This window comes from Falco rusticolus, chromosome 2 (assembly GCF_015220075.1).
Source record: "Falco rusticolus isolate bFalRus1 chromosome 2, bFalRus1.pri, whole genome shotgun sequence".
In the NCBI taxonomy this organism is placed as follows: domain Eukaryota; kingdom Metazoa; phylum Chordata; class Aves; order Falconiformes; family Falconidae; genus Falco; species Falco rusticolus.
The window spans coordinates 43,287,710-43,310,411 of NC_051188.1; the positions used below are offsets into that span (position 1 = coordinate 43,287,710).

At 35.3% G+C, this 22,702-nt stretch overlaps 1 protein-coding gene across 5 annotated transcripts in view; it reads right to left on the reverse strand.

Annotated features, from left to right (window-relative positions):
• DACH1 (dachshund family transcription factor 1) overlaps window positions 1–22,702 on the reverse strand; it is a 370,263-nt gene that overhangs the window by 171,592 nt on the left and 175,969 nt on the right. For all 5 annotated transcript variants that reach the window (XM_037377577.1, XM_037377581.1, XM_037377578.1 and 2 more), the window contains exon 3: window positions 6,626–6,787. In XM_037377577.1, coding sequence (XP_037233474.1) covers window positions 6,626–6,787 — 162 coding nt within the window. The remainder of the gene's footprint in view (window positions 1–6,625; window positions 6,788–22,702) is intronic.

Genomic DNA, 22,702 nt, shown 5'->3' on the forward strand with positions numbered 1-22,702 from the left:
TTTTTTTTTTTTTAACTTGCTGACAAGATAGACTTAATCATTTAGATTTTTTAATGAACTTGATACAGCTTCATAGCAGGCCCAGAGCACAAAAATCACACAGGAAGCTTTTGCTTCTGCAGTTATAGAAGCCTGTTGTCTCAGTATGTCTTATGTAGGTAAAATCAGCTTTTTCAGAAGTGATATAACTAATACAATCAGAAAATGAGTACATTCATATCTAAATAATTTTCTGGGTTAGTACCTAGACTTCTCACCTGCTGGTTTTGAAAAGTAGATTTTATATTTTTTTCTTTCCCATTTCACTGTGTCTCAAGCACCATTTTGCCATTACTGTGTCTTGGAAAAACCTGTTAACTCCTTCAAATCTTATTCCAGCAAACATTAATTGCACATATTGAGGGTGAGATTCATTCATTTAACTTTATTTATGTAACTACAACTCAGTAGTAGTACAACTGAGCACTTGTAAGCTGCAATTTATCTGGCCTAGTTTTGCCACCTACTTCAGGATGGGATGGATCACCCCTACAATTGCCTATTTCTGCCTGTTGAGTCCAAGGTGACTAACTTCGATGCAAATGTCTACATTTGTTCCAGCGAATCCCACAGTGAGGATTTAATCTAGAAGAGGGACTCATCATTATAACACAACCGACTGTCCAAGATGAGATGCTGAATCTTTGCTAATAATTCCCTTAATTTACTAACTAATGTTCAGATCATAGCCTCCAATTCCTTGCCTTGTTTAGCAAATTTAACAATCACAATTAAAGGCTAGGGAAGCAGATCTGGAGAAATTATATTCTTGGTTGACAGACTAACACTACATTTTAGCTATGAAAATCCAAGATATTTTTTTTCCCATGCCATCATAAATACAAGTACAATTCCAAAACAAAATTTAGTGACCTGATTATAACAAAATTATCTTTTCTGGTTTTCTATGCATTCCCAAAGCACAATTTTAAAAAAACATTGCTTTAGCTTGAAATACGATGTCCTCAACATAGCACGTTTGTCCTTAAGGCTGTATGATTATGCCTTTGCTAGCACCCAGACAATGCTTTTCATCCACAGATCTCAAAGAAGTTTACAAAAGTAGATATATGTCACTGACAAGCATTTGTCTAAGATGCCATGATGTCAGTGTTGCATACACAGCCTTGTCGTTAAAAGTGTTAAGTATCATACTATAAACACCAACACACTGCAAATAATCCTTCTGGTCTGAAGTTAATGTTTATCTTATTTTCATTTTTGCAAGAAAGGGAGAACATCCATCCACCTAGGAATATAAAAATTCACTTTATGCTAAGAGAAAAATATTGATAAAAATACTAAAGGAGAAAAAAATAGTGTTTAATCTGTTAAACAACAGAAAAATTCTTATGAACTAGTGATACTGTCATTGAACTGGAGAGCATTTGAGTACAAGCTTGCTCTGGCTTTTTCACCCTATGATTTGGAATCTGCTCACAGTACTGCCAGCTTAACCAAAAAGGATTAACTCTCATATCCAACTGAGAACACAGATAATTCTCAGTAATTGGTAAAAAATGAAGATGAATGGGGCTGAGAGATAAGGAGCAATTAGCTCATCAGCAGTTACAGCTGTGCACTCAATCCGGATCCATCTCTTGAGTCTCGGCCCCTTTTAAAGAACCCAAGCAGAATAAGCACAGGACACCCCCTCCCAAAAAATTGCTGTACCTGCCCATCATTCCTCTCTCTTCCATTTCATTTCTGTGCTATACAAAGACACCTGTCATAGCATTCTGTGTAAATTACTACCTCTCCCAGGACCTGTATCTACAGCCAATCTTCTTTTACACTTTAAAAAAAAAAAAAGAAAAAAGAAAAAAAAACCCAAACCCAGAAACCAAATGACTACTGTAGACACTCTTAAGTTCCCTGTCAATCGTTTCATTATAGCAGCATCATCTGTTTGAAAATATAAGCAATTCCCTCATCTAATTATAGGGAGGATTTGAGGTTCATTAACATTGCCAAGGCAGAGAATCAGATGTGCAACTGCAGAGCTGTGCTCAGTGGCCTGCATTCTCTGTTTCCTTTTATTTGCTTTTTCAAGGTCTCCAAGACTTTTTCCTGAAACCATAAAAGTAATCCTTTCCTTCAAAATAGACATGTGTGTTTAGAAAAAGGAAATGACTGCATTTTGTACTGTTCTATTATTGGGCAAGGTCACTGGAGAAAAATAATTTCACCTTAATCATTTTATCTCTGATTCTGGATGAAAAAAAAAGAATAATAGTATGCAAGCAATCCTTACTTTTGAACAACAGATCACAGGAAACCTTGCATTTGTCTCATAATTTTAAATACTGCAAGGTAATGCAGATGAATAGGAAACCTAACATGCCAAGAAAACCTCTTAATTTTCAACACATTTTGTGGTTGTTTATGGATTAACATGCTCGCCAAGTGTAAAATGTTGCCTTGTATTTCCTAACTGTGTTTAGAAACTGAGAACACCAAAGTCTTCATGATTGCTTCACTTCCTTAAAGATATAATAGCATTATTTTTTTTGTATGAATTTAGTTTAAACAATGACATTTTCTTGGGACATCTGTTTTGAGATCACATTTTGAATAGATATGAACTCATTTCCTACTAAGCAAGTAATTTACTATTGTTGATAGTTGTTTACAAGTTTTATGAGTCAGATTGTAGCAAGTGGCAAAGGTCTTTACAAATCCTTTGAGTATTCCCTAATGTGTATGCGTAGTGTTTTCATTATATAAAATGTTCGGGAAGCAAAAGTATACGGACTGTTCTTCACTTCCTACCAAGTTATAGATAGCAAAGCCTAGCTCACAGAAATAGCTTTAAACATATTTATTTTCAAAGACTTCTCTCTTTTCCTGCTGCAAGTTAATGAAGTATGATAGCAGGGCGGTAAATACTTAAGCAGCAAGGAAATAATTGAGCTGCTCTACCTATCCATGGCTTCAGAGCATAAGATGGTAAATATGCAACTGCTCTTAATATCATCCTAAGACGTTAATATGACACAGAGTAGAACCTCTTTCATGAAATTTAAAGTTTGACCTTGTCACTCTCTTAATTCTGCATTTAAATCTAAAAATAAATAAAAAAAATACACAGCATAATCTCTGTTTTGTTTGCTGCCATACGGAACTCATTTTTTAAACAAAAAAAACAATAATTTATCTATCCTGCATGTTGTATGTAGAATTGCCACTAAAAAGAACCCAGGACATTTTTCCTTCTTATCTGCAATGTAGCTCATATCAGCCAAGCTGTCACAAGACAGTACTTGATATAAACAAGAGATTGCAAAGACATCTCAGTAATCAATATTAGGATGGCTACAGTATGGAAGCCCCAACCACTGCATATCATTTGTCTCAGCATCTATTTCTATGACCAAATGAAGCATTAATTCAAATCATAAATCTATGGTGATTTAAATCTGGGAATGAGCACCTGCCTGCTTTAATGATTTATTTTGTACATTTCAGTAAGCAGGAGATTTGTCCATATGAACTGACAGGTCACCTTCAGATGCCAGTAGCAGACTGTTTATCACCATGCAGACTAGCATCTCATCTTAGCAAGTAAATATTAAAGTAAAAGAATCCAATTGATTGTGGATGGGGGAGAAAGGCGTTGCAGCCATATATTTTACTCAGTGTGCTAATACCTCACTGTGATTCCTCTGTAATTTTTTTTCCCTTTTTTTCCCCCCTTCTAAAATGATAATTCTGGTGGGAGGATGCAAGCTCAAGGTTACCAGCAAAACTGAGGGATATAAAATAATTACTTATTAGTATCACTGGCTTCCTTTAACTCCCTTCACTCACTAACCTTTTGGCTATTGCTTCAAAGGACCAAGTTAATAAATTTGTGTAGTGCTCTGTATAATTATACAATGTTCATCTACAAAAATGACTTCTATAATTCACATTAAGCATCTGATTAAAACCAAAAAGCAAGACAATTCAAAAGTAAGCCTGACAATTCAACTCTACTTGAGCCTACATTTCATTTCTCTTCTTTTACATAGGCATTGGAACACCCTAAGAACACAGTATAATCAATTCATATACACTAATATACCATAATGTCTGTTACATATGGGCCCAGATGTTTCAGTTCAGCTTTCAGCCTGGTTAGTTTGTTTGTTCCTTTTCAGTTTGGTCAGGCACATAACAATTTAAAATACAAGACAAAATCAGGTTATTTTCTTTTGGTTTATTTCTTCCTCCTGACAACATTCAATAACTTAATATTCCGAATTTAAGCCTAACAAGACATAATTTAAAACATTAAAGGTATATGGACTTGATAACATTTATTTGAAAAGACATAAACATCTGAAAAAATGCAAAGGGGGGGGCGAAAAAAGCACACACCTACTACAAAGCAACACCTTTGAAATGCGAGTTCTTGTTAAGAGAACTAATAAATAGATACTTAACTCTCAATGAACCTATTAATACCCTGGCATTAGGAGCAGTAGGAATCACTTTTCTGATTTCATGGGCAGAACCAACACTGGACCCTAGATAGGGCTCACTATAGAAGAAACAAGTAAATGCAAACTATTTTTGAGAAGATCTCCATAGGAAGAATATAGCTCAAGACTGGATAAACAGACAAGCACACTGTACTTCCAGAACCATTCCTCATGGAATGGACACAACTGGAATGCTATTCACTCTACTCAGAAGAGCCATTTTTTTCTGAACAAAACGAACTCAATTCTTCAGTTAAATCGAGAAATTAACTGAAGTTAACAAGTAAGTTAAGGGGCTGAGAGGAAATTTTGACAATGACAATAAATAATCTTGCTTCGCTTACTTTGCCCTACTAAAATAGCTAGAATGTATTTTCTTAAACAGGGAAAATGATTAAGCTCTGTAAAAGCAGATTAGTTATCTAAATTACACCTCAAACAATGATTTCAAAATAGATCTTTTTTATTCAGAGGAAATTCAGATACACCCTCAACTCCTACAAATACTTCACATGGTTTAGATGTTACCTGTTAACTTTTCCATTTCCATGGATATACAAGTGGTCTGTCACTAGAACCACCAAGCAGAAAAGTTCTATAATCCAATATTTGAGCATTTTATTGCACATTTCTTCTAAGTATGAAATTCAAATCTAAAGTAGCTTCTAGTTCTCGTACAGACTCTTTATCCTCTCAGTTTGCATTCACACTTTTCACTCTTTCTCATTACTTCACTTTTCTTCCAGTACGTTAGGGGCCACCTGGTCCTTCCACTTCATTTGTACCTATGTCCTCCTCTCAGATTTCAGACACCTGCTCTCTACTCCCTCGTGCCTTCTCTCCAAGAGGACAATCCTTCCACTAATATTCTACTAACTGCATGTGTTGGTATCTGAGTACTAACACACTCATTAAAGACTATTTTCTTCACCATCACAGAGGCATTATTTTAGGCTTTCTTTAAAAGGAAAATAAAACATCTGGCCATCTCCTTATGCAGTAATGCATACATACTGTTGTGATTTAAAATAGTGTGTGCCTAAGCGAACCAGTCTTTGAACTGCAATTTGCATTATTTCTAAACAATAGCCTACCAATGCCTACTGAACTGTACAGAATTGCTGTTCACAAACACATATTTATTTATGTTAAGGAGAGTACATAACTCTCTAAGGCTCATTTCAAATGTACTTAGGAGATGAAAAACTGAAAAAATAAGCAAAGCTAAACAAAAGACCCAAAATAAAAACAAACAAAAAAATCCCTATCTTAAGCCATTTTCTTCCAATATACACCAATCTTGCTTGCAGTCTTCTGAACGTACCTCCTTGTCATTGAATTTCTGTTGCTGAGTTAATACTGTCTCAACATGATAAAAGGAGCCAATACAATGAAATGGCATAACAAAACATTTTACAGTAGACACACACAGATGATTAAAGATTTAATCAACAACAACAAAAAGTTATTCTAGCTTTGAAGTATGCTTTAGCAAAACAAATTGTCCAAACAAATGAATAAAGTACACTGAAAAAAAATCTTTTTTTCAGAAAGAACAAGAGTTGCTGATGGCTGCTTAAGAAATGGAAAAACCTGTTAACTACATTTTAAGAATGTGTTTATTAAAATAAAATATGATAGGAACTGCAGAGCATGGCAATAATTTATTGTGTATGTATGTTTTCCTTTTGTCACAGAGCACATGAAAGTATGAAATATTTTGCTTTCAAGCTTGTGTTCTGAATTACCTAAAGTCAATACCCAGCACACCGAGCAGGAGACACTGTTAAATTTCACTTTGACACCATCATCTGTCACCCCACCTGTACTTTGACAAATGAACTCTAAGCAATCAAACCACTTTCTTTCATGGAAAATATTAACTGGAGTCTGCAAAAGTAACCTGCAAAGGAAATAATGTTTTTGTAATAGTAACAGCAACACTGAATGCTGATGTAAAGGTCAGATACAAAACAAAACTAAAAAAGTATGGAAAGGAAAACAAATATGCAACTTTCTACACCAAATCAAGGACTTCAGAATCAAGTCCAGAATGATCACCATTTTAATAAAATATCAGAGCATTATGGACTCATAATAATGCTGTGTCTGAGACTTACCGACGCTTGAATTCAGATCTCCATTTTCAGAGTCTGCTCCATGCTGGTTATTATTTGCATGATAGTTGGACATAGCTTCCAATTTAATTTTTTTCACTTTCATTGCTTCTGCTATGGCGGCGTTGGTGGCAGCTGCTGCTGCTGCAGCTGCTGCTGTCAGGCCTGCAAAGAAGTATGAACAAAATTTAATATACAATATTCTATGATTCTTCATTATTGTACAGACTAAGACTGTTATTCTTCCTTCATGCTTGCTACGTAATGAATGGAGAACACTGCAGAATATTATTCCTCTTGATAGATTTGAAAGCTATAAAATTTTTCAAGTAAAATGCTTCACATCGTGTTTAGTTAGTTATTTTTATATATCCACCTAAATCTTAACTTATTATCCAGTAACTGCAATCATAATACAATCATAACTAACTACAACTACAAATAAATGCTTTCAGAAATCCAACTTAGCTTCAAAATGGTGTCTTAAGTGTTTGGTTATGATTAGGTCAACATGCACATAGCTATACTTGGAAAAAAAACCCAACCCTTTAGATCTCAAATGTTTGACATGCTAAAGAAAACAGGAAAAAACAGGTCTATATTTTCTAGAGTAACAGATGAAAGAACTCAGATATTTATTTCTCATTTCACACATAACAGCGAGATGCGGTCATTTTAGGAAGCATTTTTAGAAGAAAGGTTAGTAATGCAGAACATTGGTAAAATACTTTTTTTTACTTTCCCTAAATTTCCAGACGTTAAGATATTTATCAGTGTGAAGAGGAATTATTAAACCCATTTAAAACCAATCCCAAAGCCATCTTCAGGCCATCCAAGCATTTTTCCTACCAAACCAAACTTCTGCCATCCAGCCATTCACAAGAATGTTCTACAAAAATGAGAATATTTCTTCTTGTCAGAGGCAATTAGAGAAGCCGTCCAGTAATGCCTTCAAAACTCAAAATTAGATACAGCCTTTAACCAGTCCCCACACCGTGCCATTACCCACCCAAGACCCCTAGGTCCCAGCCTGGCTGGCAGCAGAGAGAAGTCACTGTGAAAACGTCACAAGAGCTGCCTGCCCCACGCCATTGATCCAGGGGGCAGGGATGGAAATCAGAGAACTAAACATAAGACATGAAAGAGAAGACATTAAACTAGGTAAGTTTTATGCAATTACAGAATCTCATCCCTCAGCCGGTGATGCCACAAGAGGAGAGACCCTCCGTCATTCTGAATCAGGATTCTTGCCCTGACTCTGGAGAAGGCTTGAAAAAAACTCAGTGTAATTAGTTTAAAGGTGCTTGCTTGTCTGATTTTTAGCTACTCTGAGAGGTGTGAAGTGTCTTATGGATCTCAGGAGGAATTAATTCCACAATTTACTATTCCAGTGGGCCAAGGATGCTGCCCAGCATAGGAGGAGTGCAATTTAGCAGGGAAGACCAAATAAGCAAATAATCCCAGGCTGCTGAGGTAAATATTGCTACCATCATTGCTTCCAAGGGCCTCTTGTGGTCACTCTTGCCATGCTTTCAGCTAGCAATGGGGACGGACAGAAGGCATAATCCAGCAGGGAGAAGGCCAAAGGTCAATGGACAGCTGGAAAGCAATGTGGTAGCATAAGAGGTGCCTTTGAATATATTGTGGCTTGACTCAAGGTTGCTCTCCCTTCTTTGCATGACCACGTGAAGATTAGCAAACAGTGCCAGCCTCCCAGCCCTCCTCACAGGCTGACTTCTAACACCTCCAAGTGCAATGAGAATTACCAAGTATGTGATAATTACATTCTGCATAGCAGATCAATATTATTTAAAAAACAGCTATTTCAGGTAGAAGAAGATGTACCAGAAGCCAAAAATCAAATTGGAAGGTGGATAAATATGAGGGTTTAATTACATTTTAGCTTCTTCTGCTATTAAAAATTGTGCATGTTCTGATGTTCAGAAGGTATTGACAATAACATGGATTGCTTCCAATGATATTTTTACCTTAGGGGAAGGATATGAAGTTACACATTATACAAATTTGTTACAGTCCCTAAATTAGGCCACAGAAAAAGGGATGGTGCACCTCTGAACCTTGGTTTGCATCCTGTGTTCATTAAACAATACAATAACCTATACTTCCTTTTTTATATACATCACTGACAAGCTAAAACTAGCATCTTTACAGAACAATCCTTCAGAGGAATATTCAGATACAATATAACCATGAATACAACAAAAGGCTCAAACTTTTGGTTGTGACTGCACTCCTAGACCAGCAGTTTTTAAGCACTTCTAAGTATTAGAGTAATTTCCATGTTGAACAGAGACGGGAGGTAGGATTGTGAGCCCACCTGTAAATACTACATCTCACTCAAGTAATGACCCCACTGCAGAACTGCTAAAATATGAACTCGCTTTTGCTACAATTTTTTTTTTAAAAAAAGTATGCTTCAGTGCTTCTCACCAAAGCAGGACATAATGCTGCTCTCTAAAGGAAGCCATAATCTTTGCATAGGGACTGGGAAAGTAAAATACGGATTGCTTAGTTCTGTAGTAAAATTTTCACAAGATAATGCTTGTGATAATAAATGATAATTTAAAAAAGCAAAAATTGAACGACTAATTTCATTCCTTCTCTCATAAACCACGTGATTGAAATGATTACTTTGCTATACAGCAATTAATTTAAACTATATGAATTGAAATGCATGTCTCGTATAAGCACTGGTATAAGAGGAGGGTAAATGTAAGGAATAATCCTCAGAACTATAGCTTAATGCCATTCTTCACAGCAATTCCAGTCTACAGCACAGTTTCTGCTTTACTGTTACGTTTTCCTATCACTTGACTGTCACAATATAGTCTTGCAAGTGGCAAGGAAGGTCCTGAGCCAGTTACTACAGCCCCTTGCATTATAATCCCTGGTGCGCTGTGGCATACTGTGGTATACTACAGACAAAACTCTCTCCAGCACAAGGCTCGACTTACCTCACTAATCTCAGTAGCAAAGAGAGCCAAACACAAGAGGTCAATAAGCTTCTGTATCTATGATGTGTATTTTAAAAAACTAAACTTTGAAGTTTAGGTATGGGTATATACTTGGGTAAAGACTTGGGATGTTTTTAAAATTTGTTGTTCAAAAAAGCCTTTTGACCTAAATCTTACCTAGTAACACTTCACTCGTATAAGTAGCTAAGAAATTTCCAAACTACACTTCTCTTCACTACAGAAATTTTATCTTCACCTATGAGATAACCAGAAGTCACCTTTAAAGGCAACTGAAATGAAAGAAATAAGGATCATACCGGTCAGTTAGATATTTTTTATTCTTTACAAATATTTACTTGAACAGCTAAAAAGTATCCAGGCCAAAATATTCAATGGATTAAAGTCAATGGTAGCTGTCATTAATATTCTGAAATTGATAAGTTGTTTATGTCTGGCATTCTTCCTGCTGATTATGCAGTGAGACAGGCAGCTTTATAAATATCTCATCACTCCATCGTCACACAAATTTCATCGACAGTGCTCATGCACAGCTATTAGCAATATGAATCTAACCATTACAAGAGGAAAGAAAATCGAACATGTGGCATTAATACGCAGTCCTGGTTCCTAACCATCTGATAGGCAGATGGTGTAAAGCGGATTCTCCAGCTGAAATGAAGGGGCACATCATTTAAAACCTTGTTTGCATTCTAACTGATATCAGTGCCATATTGATATACATGATACATCATGGCAGTATTTGAACAATCTAGTTTGTTTCAGTCATAAATGTTTACAGCCTTGTTTTTTATCTTTAGAAGCATGTTCTGAAGAGCGTATTTTTAATTTATGAAACCTATTGTTTACTTCTGTTGAACCAGAAGATTAGCGAAGAGCAGGAATATTAAATTACCACAACCACAGCAGTATAACTAAGATGGATGAATAAAGTATGTTTTTTCAATAAAAGATGTTAGTAAAGGAATTAAAAAATTAGCCTAGACATTTTATGCATTAAATACATTTATTCATTTAAACCTTACAGGTTTTTTCCCATGTGACATAGTTAGAACTTTAACGCTTTATAAAGCTATTCATTTAAATCTCTTACTGTGTGCAATTAATCTTGTCCAACAATTTAATTCAAAAGCAAAACATCAGAAAGTAAAGTTCAATTCAGCCATCATGCTTCTGAAGTAATCTCCGTATTGCTGACAGTTCCTATAGTCTCATCAGCAAAAGTCTGTTCAAGGTGTCTTGTAGGAGCTGTATGAATTTGAATTACAGCTCAATTGAAAGCTCTCCAAGCCTTAGTAGGAACTCAGGAACAAGAAGCAGAACACCAAAAGAAAGCGCGAATGGTTGTTTCCTACAAAGACCTTCTCTTTTCTGTCACTAGATTACTTTGGCCTGTTGGGTGTGTTTGTAGCTGTTAATTATGTTAATAAAGTTGCAGCCTGCTGCCTCTGCCAAATATAATCATAAGCTTTCCCCTGCCAAGTTCTAGTCTAATTTACACCCATACAACTCTACTGAAGTCAGAATTCTGTGGGTGAGAATGAGACCAGAAGTATGCCCAGTATGTGTGGTCTCCAATGCTGAAAAATGAGTGAATAAAATGGAAAACAATGACAAAAAACATAGCATCTTCAGAAAACAATTCTGTTATAATAGCAAAACGCCCAAGAGAGCTGTCATATGTCATGACAGATTTTCAAAATGTGTACAAATTACTGGTGGGCACTAAATCACATCCAGGGTTTCTGCCTTCCAGCAAATCCTATTCCCTGCCTTGAGACAGAGCTCTTAAAAATTTCAGTTTTGATGGTACCAGCAGCTTACAACACACCCTATTTACGAAGGAAAAAAGAAAAGGACCTAACTGTAACTTTTTCAGCCTCAAATATGTCTCAAAATACACATTATTAAGTTGAATGCCTAAACTTGGTCCTGGGACAACTTATAAAATTATTTAATTAATTGACCTTAATTCACTTTGAACTTTCTTCACATTACCATGCCTAATAGTTATTCCAATAAATAATTAATAACATCCTTACTATAACTGTTACCTTCTTTTATTTAAACCATATCTATACCTATTTATGGGTACATAAAAAAACCACTAATATATATACGTATTTTCACAACCTCTTTCTTTAGGACTTTGAGAACATTTTCAAGAGACCTTACTTCTGCCATGACAGAACAGGTAGAACACCGAAACGCAATTGTCAGCAGTGTGTCACACTTAAATTTCATTTATTTACTAGAAAGCTCATTCTGCAGAAATACTTAATTTATTGCATGGGAGGAGGTCCAAAACTCATCTAAATTCTGAAAGAACTCCTTTCATTATTTCAAAGTAATGCTTAAACCTTTTTCTTATAGTCTATTTCAATGATACTGACTTGAAAATAATTCATGTATTTTCTTGACTTAATTCAAATATTTCACGTTGAGGTTCTTACTTGAGCAAAATTCTCACTAAAATCTAAAAAACTCTGCCTGAGAAAGAAAGGCAGGGTTACCTCCTAGGACCTGACCCCAATCACTGTAGATTACTGCACTGGTTTCAATGGGTCCAAATTTTTGGTAGCTTACTATGCGGCTGCCCAGTTACTTCAAATGAAATAAGATCCTAACCTTAGCCTGTAATCCAACAGGTGTTTTATATAGTATGATTCATAAAACAACAAGGGGAAAGCAATCTGCAGGAGGACAGAGGTCTGATTACATACACGGGATTGCAGAAAGGGGAACTTCAGCCTACACTGTAATGTTCCGCTAACATATACTGTTTCATTAGTAGCATTCATTATGTATAATGTAGGCCTGGAATCTCACAGTTATTCAGAAGTCATATTTCTGTTAAGCTGCCTGGATTGATCCAATACAACAATATTGGTATACCCTAAAAATTTCATGACCTGTTATTTTGTGATATCGGGAAATTCTTGTCTGTCCCTTCCAGCCATACTTTCCTGCTCAGCTTGCATGGTTCGGAATACACTGCTCATTCAGATCATTTTTTAACATCTTTAAAAGGGCTCTTATTAAAGGAGTCATGTAACATACATACATACATAAATGTTAAATGTTGTTAAAGAAAGAATACTTAGAAAAATTCAGCCATGTGATCTGGTTTAGACTGGTGCAACTAAAATGAAATTGCCAGTCTTGCACTGGGAGAAAACCAGTGTATTTGAAGCTCAAACCATCTGTTGTTCATCAGACTAATCAGACCTTTTTCCTGTAACTACTCCTAAATTGCAATATGAATTTTGAGATCTGGGTATTGAATTTAAAATAAACAAGCAAAAGAGCTAAATGTCCGCAGCAATCTTCAGTCTAAAAACCTTTTTACTTACAATGTGTCTCCATAATTAATAACACAGTTGCAGAAATAAAACATTGATCTAGAAAGTAGTGTCCTCTTGATTTGTTTTGTTAAATGTAGATAAAACTTAATAGTTTTATTTTCTGAATGAAAACTACTGGAAGGTTCAATGATGCTGCAAAAAAATGTGTAAATATCATTTTACCACTAATATTTGCCATTTACGGAACTGATGGACTTACATTCCATGAAGTTATTCTTTATTATGGATTTATTCCTTTCACTGAAGAGTAAAAGTGAAATCATGAAGTGCATTTCAAATACCTCAACAAATTACTAAGTGTTATAGCTTAACAGGATTTTGTAATCTGTGAATTTATTATTGGCTTGGTGCAATTGTGACAGAATTAAACAATGGATACTGCAGAACTCTGGCTATATAGTACTTTTCAGCAAAAGTTTAAAATCTTGCTGGAATGCATACAGCATCACTACAACACAATTAAGAGAGAACATTCTCTCTTCAACAACAGTCATCTTTTCAAAAGCAATAGATTCTTAGTTCTCATTCAGTCTGTTGCATTATTCATTTCATGTGCAACCTCATGCTGGACCATAAATTGTTACTTTATCTAATCAAAGGCGACTTAACTCCACAGAAGGTCAAAGGTTTAATTTTGTGAAGTATTATCTTACGCTATGAGTTTAACGGAAAAATAGAAGAAGAAAAACAGCCAAGAAACTGGTAATAAATGAACCTTTATTGCCTCAGGCATTGGCCTAGTTAATAAACTTTCATTGAAGGTTTCTTTCAACTGTTATGGACAATGAGGTAAAAAAAAATCTTAAATTACAGCCATGTGTGACTTTTAAAGCAGGCATTCTTTTTTATCTCAACCTCCCCAGCTTAGGAAAAAGACAAAGAGATTGTCTTCAATTTCTTAACCAAAAATGTCTGCTTCTAAACAGATGAAAAAATGCAGATCAAGCCTTTTTAAAAGCAGAGGTCAGCTTTGAACAATATAAAAAAAATACTTTTCCTTAAGTGTTGAACCTTGATCCACAATCTCTTTAACTGAATAGCATGCAATTAAAAAAAAAAAAAACTGGGAAGGGAAAACATATATATACTAACAGTATGTTATGCTAACAATGATGCTTGGTTCCTAACAGACTTTCTGTTTTACATTTGCATTGCTAGCGTGCAATAATGGCTCTTGTTTAATAGAATGACTTATTATGGGAACAACTTCCCTGCACTTTTTGCAAACAGAAGTGTCTTTCTTCTTTTTGTGTGTATTATCTCATGTTCTCACAACACTATTCTCGCTGTTACAAGAAATTAAGAGGTTTAGCATAACGACAGTCACTGGTAGCTATTAGTGTGCTGTGAATTTTCTTAACATTCTTAGATTTGCCTAACTACAATGTCTTTTACTGGCATATTCTTTGAGTCCAGTTTAGAGAAGTGTATTTCAGTTTAAGCTATACAGTCAAAAACACTAATAAAATCAGTAGTATTTAAAATTTTAGCCTTTAGTTTTAGTCTAATCTATAACTAGGCAGACACAATTAATTAATCGTAACATTGCTACAATTCAAAAATACTGAAAGAACGTGTTCATGCCTGGAACAGCAGTAATGTAGCTAAACACTCATAATCTTTCAACCAGCAGGAGCTTTTGTAGCTTTTTTTATAAACCTAATCCACAGCTTGACACAGATCCTGGGGTAACAGCACACAGTTCTTTGATTAAACTAATATCTAAACACTGTTGAGGCAGCCTGATGGCTCTGTGGAAGTACATCTCCCTACAACTTCCAAGCTCAGCCTTGCAAACACCATCACCAAATTCTTTCCAATAGGCTCACTGTACTCCAAAGGCCTAATCATGTGTGTGAAATCTAACTTATTTATGTATATAAGTATTTGTGGCATCAGAACAAGTTCAGAATAAAATAATATTTGACCTGTGGACAGCCGCAGTGCAGTTTTAGCTTTTAATGTCTTCTGGTGGGATGGATGCGTCTGCCACAGACGTGTGTGCCTGGCTGTTCTCTGCCTGGGTCCACACACTGAAGAAACAGCCCAGCAATATTTACGCCATGTGGTATCAAAGCCCTTGAGGCCTTTATGGCTTTGGTCCCAAAGTAACATTTTTTCCCAAAGAAGCAAGATTGGATTCTCACTTTCAGTGCACAAGAACAGTCATCTATAGACTTATTTCAGGCTCCTGCCTTCCCCATGAAATGAAAACAGCACTATTCCTTCCCATGAAAAGAGAAGGAAAGGAACTCAGGGCTTCAGCTGCAAATAACTGCCTTCACTAACTGAGATTAATTATTATCATAGTTGCTAATTAGTATATCTTCAGTAGAGCTTTAGAATAAAAACAATTATTTCAAGATATTTTAAAGAAAGTTTTCATAGGATTATTCATGAACAGTGTAAGAATATGCCACATGTATAAATAAAAACTAAAATATCTTTCAAGAACAATTTTGACTCTGTTTTGTCATATTTAGTTTTAAAGTATATAATGTTTCTCACTCCAAAAAAAAGAAAACAGAAATCTTTATATTACAATATATACTGGCAAGTTCTATAATGTTCTTCTGATAGCCTCTCTGTATTTGCAGTGAGCAAAACAGGTTCCACCAAGCATTCTAATGACAGAGGTCAATATAATGCTGGAGAAAATCCCAGAAATCCATGGCATATGTACCATTGTATTAACACAGAAAGTTAGGTAAGAGAATTTTCACATTGCAAAATGTAAAGAATTCACCTGTAAGGGTCAGGAGAGTCCTCTCTCCTCCTCCATCCCTCTATTCACTTGAAGTGTTGCAACTTCAAGAGCTGCACTGTGGCTTTGGGGCTCTTTTATTTTTTTTCTTTTTTTTCTTTTCTTTTTTAAGTTTTGTCAGATCCATTATGCATTACACTGCGCCAGAGGCAAGGCATGGGGCTAAATGTACTATTACAGCACAGTGATAGCAGAATATTGTACTGTGATGCAGAACTGTGATACTGTACGAAGTAGCTCTGATAAGGACTTACAGGGAACACTGTGTAATCCTGTTTCCAGATGAAAAGGCAGTCAATTGTTACAGACAGCCCTCTCTCACCTACATGCTCTACTTGTTGCACCAGGTAACAGGACACTAAATCCCACGGGCAGCACCCTGAGTGCTGACCAAGGCACTAGACAAATCACACTGTGGTGGCCTCTTACATTTGAAAGCACACGTATCTCTTTCCAACACAAACTATGGCACAACTACAGACGACGTGCACTTGTGCCTTGTCCCAGCACTCAAGGCATCACCAATTTAACACCCCAAAAAAGGGAAACCTCTCGAGCCTGCATATCATCACAAAGCAGCACCTCTGAATACTTTTGTTCTGTACTTAGAATTGCCTGGTAATCAAAAAGTAAACTTTTGAAGATTTAACTATGTTATAGGGGGAAACACAGTATGTATAACGCATACATAATTATTGTATTTGGTTATAATATGAAAACAAACATGCAGTAACTTTTCTACAGTTCCTACCACACCAACGTAATTGCAGTCTATATTATGAAAACTTGCAGCCATTTGTAAATTCAGATCTACGTATGTGACCATACATGCTTCCAAAAAGCATAAACGTTGAAGCCCACAGCTAATTGGGACCACTCTCTGTCTCATTATGGAGAAATATTTAAAGCTCACCAAATATGCAGGCATAAGGGGGTCCCAACATTGTCTTTGGCAGAAACCCGAGAAATCCTCATAATATCATGTGTGAATGAGAAATTATATATACATTGCTAACAACACTTTGTAAAATATAAAATTTTATGTTGCCATGTCCCTCTCAAGTTAGTGGCATCAATCAAAAGACACAACATGATAACAGTTGTTTCACAGATTCCCCATTTTGTAGGGAGAACTAGATTATAATCTGCAGCAGATAATTTAATTAATCTTTTCTGCAGCCTCAAATGAACAGGCTATCAACAGATCAGGATTTCCACAAATCTATCTGTGACTGGAAATCACTTTACCTTGTCAACATTCTCACATGAGTGAGATGGGATGTGTGTTTTATAATTTCTCATTCCTCTGGGTTATGAGCTTCTTTCTTATAGTTTATACAGGTTTTAAACTTATGTGACATTCAGATTGGAAAGATGGACCGCACATCTAGCACAAAGTGAGTAGTAGATAGAACTGACAAAAATTTAATTAGTATCCGAATGATAACTCACTTTTTTTATCCCAACCACAAGTAATCTAACTTCAACCAACTGCAAGATGCAATCTCAATACCTAGCAATGAGAGTATCAACACTCCAATGGGAAGAACATCTTCTTTTTTTAAAATAAAAATATGCATAGCCTGTACAGTGTATATGTATTTCTTAGGTATTTTCTAGACATTACTAGTCTTCAACACTATAACTTCTAGACTAAAATTTTCACTATGAATCATTTGAAAAAATGGAACAGGAGAATTGTTATTACTTTACCTTAGGAATTAATAACATTGTAGTGATTTGATACTAATGTTGACTTGAAGTCACTTTGGAAGTCACACAGCTAATAAGACCGCAAGTATAAAGTATTGATTATAATCAACATTTGTCACTACGCAGCCCAAAGAACTTGGTGGCCATTTCCTAAAGTGAAGGGAAGAACATATTAGCTCTGAAACATGCCAAGTGGACTGCAGAACTCTGAACTTCTTTTGGTATGTATAAAATTCAGAAGAAATGAGGGGAAATGGCTGTATTTGTCACAATTTCTTACATTGAACTGTTAAGTTTCTTTAAAGATGAATTCTTAATCACTAGTTATGACATGTTAAAACACATGCTCAATTTTGGAAGCACAGGATGGATGCAGACCTATCATTGGATTTAATTCTGTGGTGCACTTACGGTCCATAGAATTAAGGAAATTTTTTTCTGCCAGTGGTTCAAGAAGTTTTCAAGAGGCATTCTCTTTGTTTGTTCTGTTCTTTAATTTGACGTATTAGTCACATGTTACATTTCTTTGTCAAACTTGAAAAAGTGTAGTTCCTCCATCTATCAAAACAGATTTTCAATGGCAATAACAGGCCACAAGAGAACCGTGTTTTACCTAAGCTGCATGCTAACCAATGGGTGGTATACAGTAAGGTTTCACATAACAAAGGCAGATGAATAAACATGAACTGTCCTTCCAGCAACAATATTTAATAAAGATGCCGTATCATCTACAGAGACATTTGTATATGCACAATGTAATATTGTGATCAAATCTGAAGAGTGCACTCACATTTGTATTTACATTTTTCTCTCTTTGCTGTTGACATCCTGCCCTTCTCAACTACAGGAAACACATTTAAAAAATGGCACTATACTGTTGTCTCAGCCATATTTTTGAAGAACAATATTTACAAGTAGGTTTTTTCCATTCTCATGGTTTTTGTAAGAAAGCTTACATTGCAGGAAAACTTTAGTGAAATTTAGTAAAATGTTCTACTTGTGTTGGAAACTGCTACCGTTCAAGTGTAAGTGATTGATTTTCCTCATATGAAAGAGGATAAAATACAAAGTGAAGTACAAAATGGCTTCAATGCATTGAAAAAAGATTGCCCCCTATGATGCTGATAATATACAAGAATTTTGGATAGATTCATACTTCCAATCTCCTAAATGAACAGTTTGTTGACATTTCTACACAACAGAATGCAGAAAACCAATTGTATCCTGGGCTGCATCAAACAAAGTGTGGCCAGCAGGTTGAGGGAGCTGATTCCCACATTCTACTCCAGTCTCGTGAGACCTCATCTGGAGTACTGCATTCAGCACTGGGATCCACAGTACAAGAAAACTGTGAACCTGTTAAAGCAGGTCCAGAGGAGGGCCACTAAAAAGATCAAAGGGCTGGAACACCTCTCCTATGAAGACAGGCTGAGAGAGTTGGGGTTGTTCAGCCTGGAGAAGAGAAGGCTCCAGGGAGAGCTTATTGTGGCCTTCCAGTACTTATAATAAAAATGGAAACCTCTCACCAAGGCCTGTAGTGACAGGACAAGGGGCAATGGTTTTAAACTGAAAGAGGGTTGAATTAGATCTGATATAAGGAAGACATTTTTAAAAATTAGGGTGGTGAGACACTGGAACAGGTTGCCCAGAGAAGCTGTGGAACACTGGGGACAAGTGTTCAAGGTCAGGCTGGATGGGGCTTTGAGCAACTTAATCTAGTGAAAGATGTCCTTGCCCATGGTAGGGAGGATGGACTAGATGATCTTCAAAGGTCCCTTCCAATCCAAACCATTCTATGAGTCTACCAAATATCAACTTTATCAATAAAATCAAGTACTTTTTGCATCTAATTGCAGCATCAGCTTGCCTCAATCTTACCCTTTTAACAAAGTGATATTTTAACCAGTGTTTTTATTTCCAGCTACCATATAAACACCAAAAAATTAAACTTTAGTCCAATACAAAGCTCCTACTTGTTCACTGTCTCTCCCCAAATCAGTCCTTCACTAGCATTGAGTGTTTCACGCAAACATTAACAGAAGCAATAGTATCTGTGGATTGCCATTAGTGCAAAACAATTCACCATGTATTTACTTTCTTTTTCTCATCCTGTGTGCACATACAAAAGTTCCAGATGCAAAATTATGGAAGATATTTTTTCTAGCAGTAGGATCTGGCTTTCTGACAGATTCTATAAACAGTTATTTGGGCAGGTTTAGAGATGCCCCTAGGTCAGTCACTTGGTTAGACAGCTGATGGCCTGTCTGATTCTCCTGTCTGCCATTTTCCTATGATTCATCTTCTGTTAGTTGCAAATTAAATTCAAACAGATCATTACCCTACACCTACAAGACCTCTGCTTAACCATGTGCCAAGCATCGCTTCCACAGAAATCCTTACTTGGTAGCAAGAAGTATCTGAAAAGGGATGCTTGAAAGAAAATACCTGAATAATATCTGGATGAGTTTTGAAATAGTTTGCCCTTTTAGTTAAAAATATGATTGTTCTAACAAACGAACAGAAGAAGAAATTAGAAGCTCTTGAATTTTCATTCTGATATTACCAGAAGGTATCAGATATGTCATCTGTATTTTAATTTCATTCCCATCTATTTATTAGATGGAGATAATACTTCCTTGCCTTACGGAAGGATTATTAAATCTGCCAAGAGTTGTACAAAACTATAAAAATTTTAAAAAGGTGTCAAGCATGTATTAATATTGTTATCAGTCCTGGTTCTAAATCTATACAGTCAAAGTCCATAAGATGCAAACTAAACTTACCTAAGAAGTGAGGGCAGCATGAAGTGGGTAAAAATTCACAAAGGAACTATGAAACATTGCTTTCAAATTTACCATGTACCTTAAAAGGTCACAAATCACTGTTAAGCCCAGGAGGTACCGATGAAGAATAGGAAATAAACATTTAAGATTTTTATTAGTTTAGCTGGAGTGTTTTTCTTAAAACCAACAAATTAATAGATACAAGATTTTTTATCAATTTGAAATTCAAGTTAGTATATGGTCAATTCAAATTCTGAAGCAGGGAGGGAATAAGAACAATGGTTTAGCCATATTCAAAAAAGATGAGAACACGTCTCAGTTTGTGACGATTTGTCCAAAAATGATCTTAATTCTGTGAAGCTACTTAGGGCTTTTAAAAGAAAGTTTAAAAAATCCTCATCCTTCTCTTACTGCCTGAGCTAGTTAAATATGAAATGTACTCTTTCTAAATTACTGACAATCACAAGAGTGATTATAATGATTTTACCTTATGTTTGTAAAATGTGACTACTTATTTTTTTGTTGACTGTAAAGGAAGTGGTATTCGGAAAAACAGGATATTAAGGATAAAAAATATACTTCTAATCTAATTGTACCATAAAGCCATCAGATATTTTAAAAAATGGCCAGAAGAGAAATAAGAACAATATAATTATCTAATAATCTTTCCATCTTTTACAGGCAGGAAAAAACAGGTGTATATTTGAGAACTATTATAACAGGTTACCTGTTCAAGGATACAGTAGGAAAATAAAACATTCTTTATCTCTACGTTAATTTTGAGTTAAGAACATATTTTGTAAAAGCAGATTCTCAACTTTGTTTCTAATCCAAATGAAGTGTATACACACAAAAAGGAGAAAATTAATGTTTGTTTTAAACAGAGAAGTCTTAACGTCGGGGAAAATTCTCACAGAAAGGTCCATCTAGCATAAGTTAATGCATTAAAGCCTTAAGTAACAACAGCTTCTTCATTTGTTGATGTGTTTTTCCAGACTGATTGGTTCAAACAATCCTGACACAGACTGTTCCTCTAAAATACCTTCATGGATAATATCAGACAACTATAGAAACTCTCTAATAAAGTTTAAATCAAAACTGTGTATTTTTATTTATTGAAATGAACTGTTCCAAGCAGGTCAAGTACTGCAGACCAGACAGTAACACCCAAAAAATATCTTCTTTGAAATACTACTGTCCAATTCAAATGTGCAGGTATCTATCCGTTTTCTGAGACCTTTATTAGTAACCAAATGTAGACTTCAGGGCAGGCTCAGTACTGCCTTAAAGCAGAGGTTTTTCAATATAGAATTATTTCTATTTCAAATTGTTAAAATATGGCTACAAGAAGTAATTAAAAATCCAGTATATTAGTTCTAGTTTCCAAGTTATCATCTGTAGATATATTTTGTAACTCCGAACAAATAAATATTGTTAAACAGCACATACTGTCCTCAACAGCCCTAGAGAAGAAAGAAATGATGATTAATTTTGCAGGTCACAGTTAGCAAATACAGGCAGTTCTGCCTGGGGTAAGTGCGAGGTGAAGCCACGAACTATAGCTGCAGTACTCTCTCCTAAAACATGAAACATCTTGTATATATCTAACCTGGTAAATATAAGGCCTATGAGTTTTCCTGTTTTGTTTATTTAAATATATATACTATGTATCTACATATCTATAATGTGTTTTTAAAAACAACATACCTTGTAGTTTTAGTATATGCTATCCTATTGTATCATTTCTGCACTGACTGCACCCCTATCTTATGCATTTGGAAGCAATAGTTTCCTTATTGTTGTTGTTATTTGTACCTTCACACTTCCTACACATTCTTAACTTTATCACATCACATAAGATGAATATTGGAAAAAATTAAAAATTATACGATAAAATGTTCAAAATCTATCTTGGTAAGATATTTTTTACTGATATCCAAACACCATTTTCAGCAGCCCCATAGTTTTAAAGCTGTTTTGAGGATGTTTGAATTTCCTATTGAATTCTATTAAAAAAAGAAAATTCTACCAGATAAACTAATTCTGATAATGAGTACTTATCCTGTGTATTTATATTTAGCTACATGGTATGCTACTGTGTAGCTCTTGAAATTAATATAAAACCAACACAGTAGAGAGAGAGATTTGAATTTGTAGTTCAGAAGCTGCTGACATTAGGCATTAGACCATAAGTGGGTCAGAATAAACACTTAACATTCAAATTTAAATATAATATTGTGTAATACAAGAAGATCTATAGAGTCATAATGTCTGAATATATTAGGAATGATGATAATACTTCTATTGATTTCATTCTGTTAAAATAATGAAACTGGATTAAACAAATCAATTTTTGGAATACAATACAAAAGCATACATTATTTCCTTTACACTTTTAAAGTAGGCTTTTCAAGTGAGATTGACTGTAGCTAAAAACAAGTGTTAATTTTCTCAACCTCACC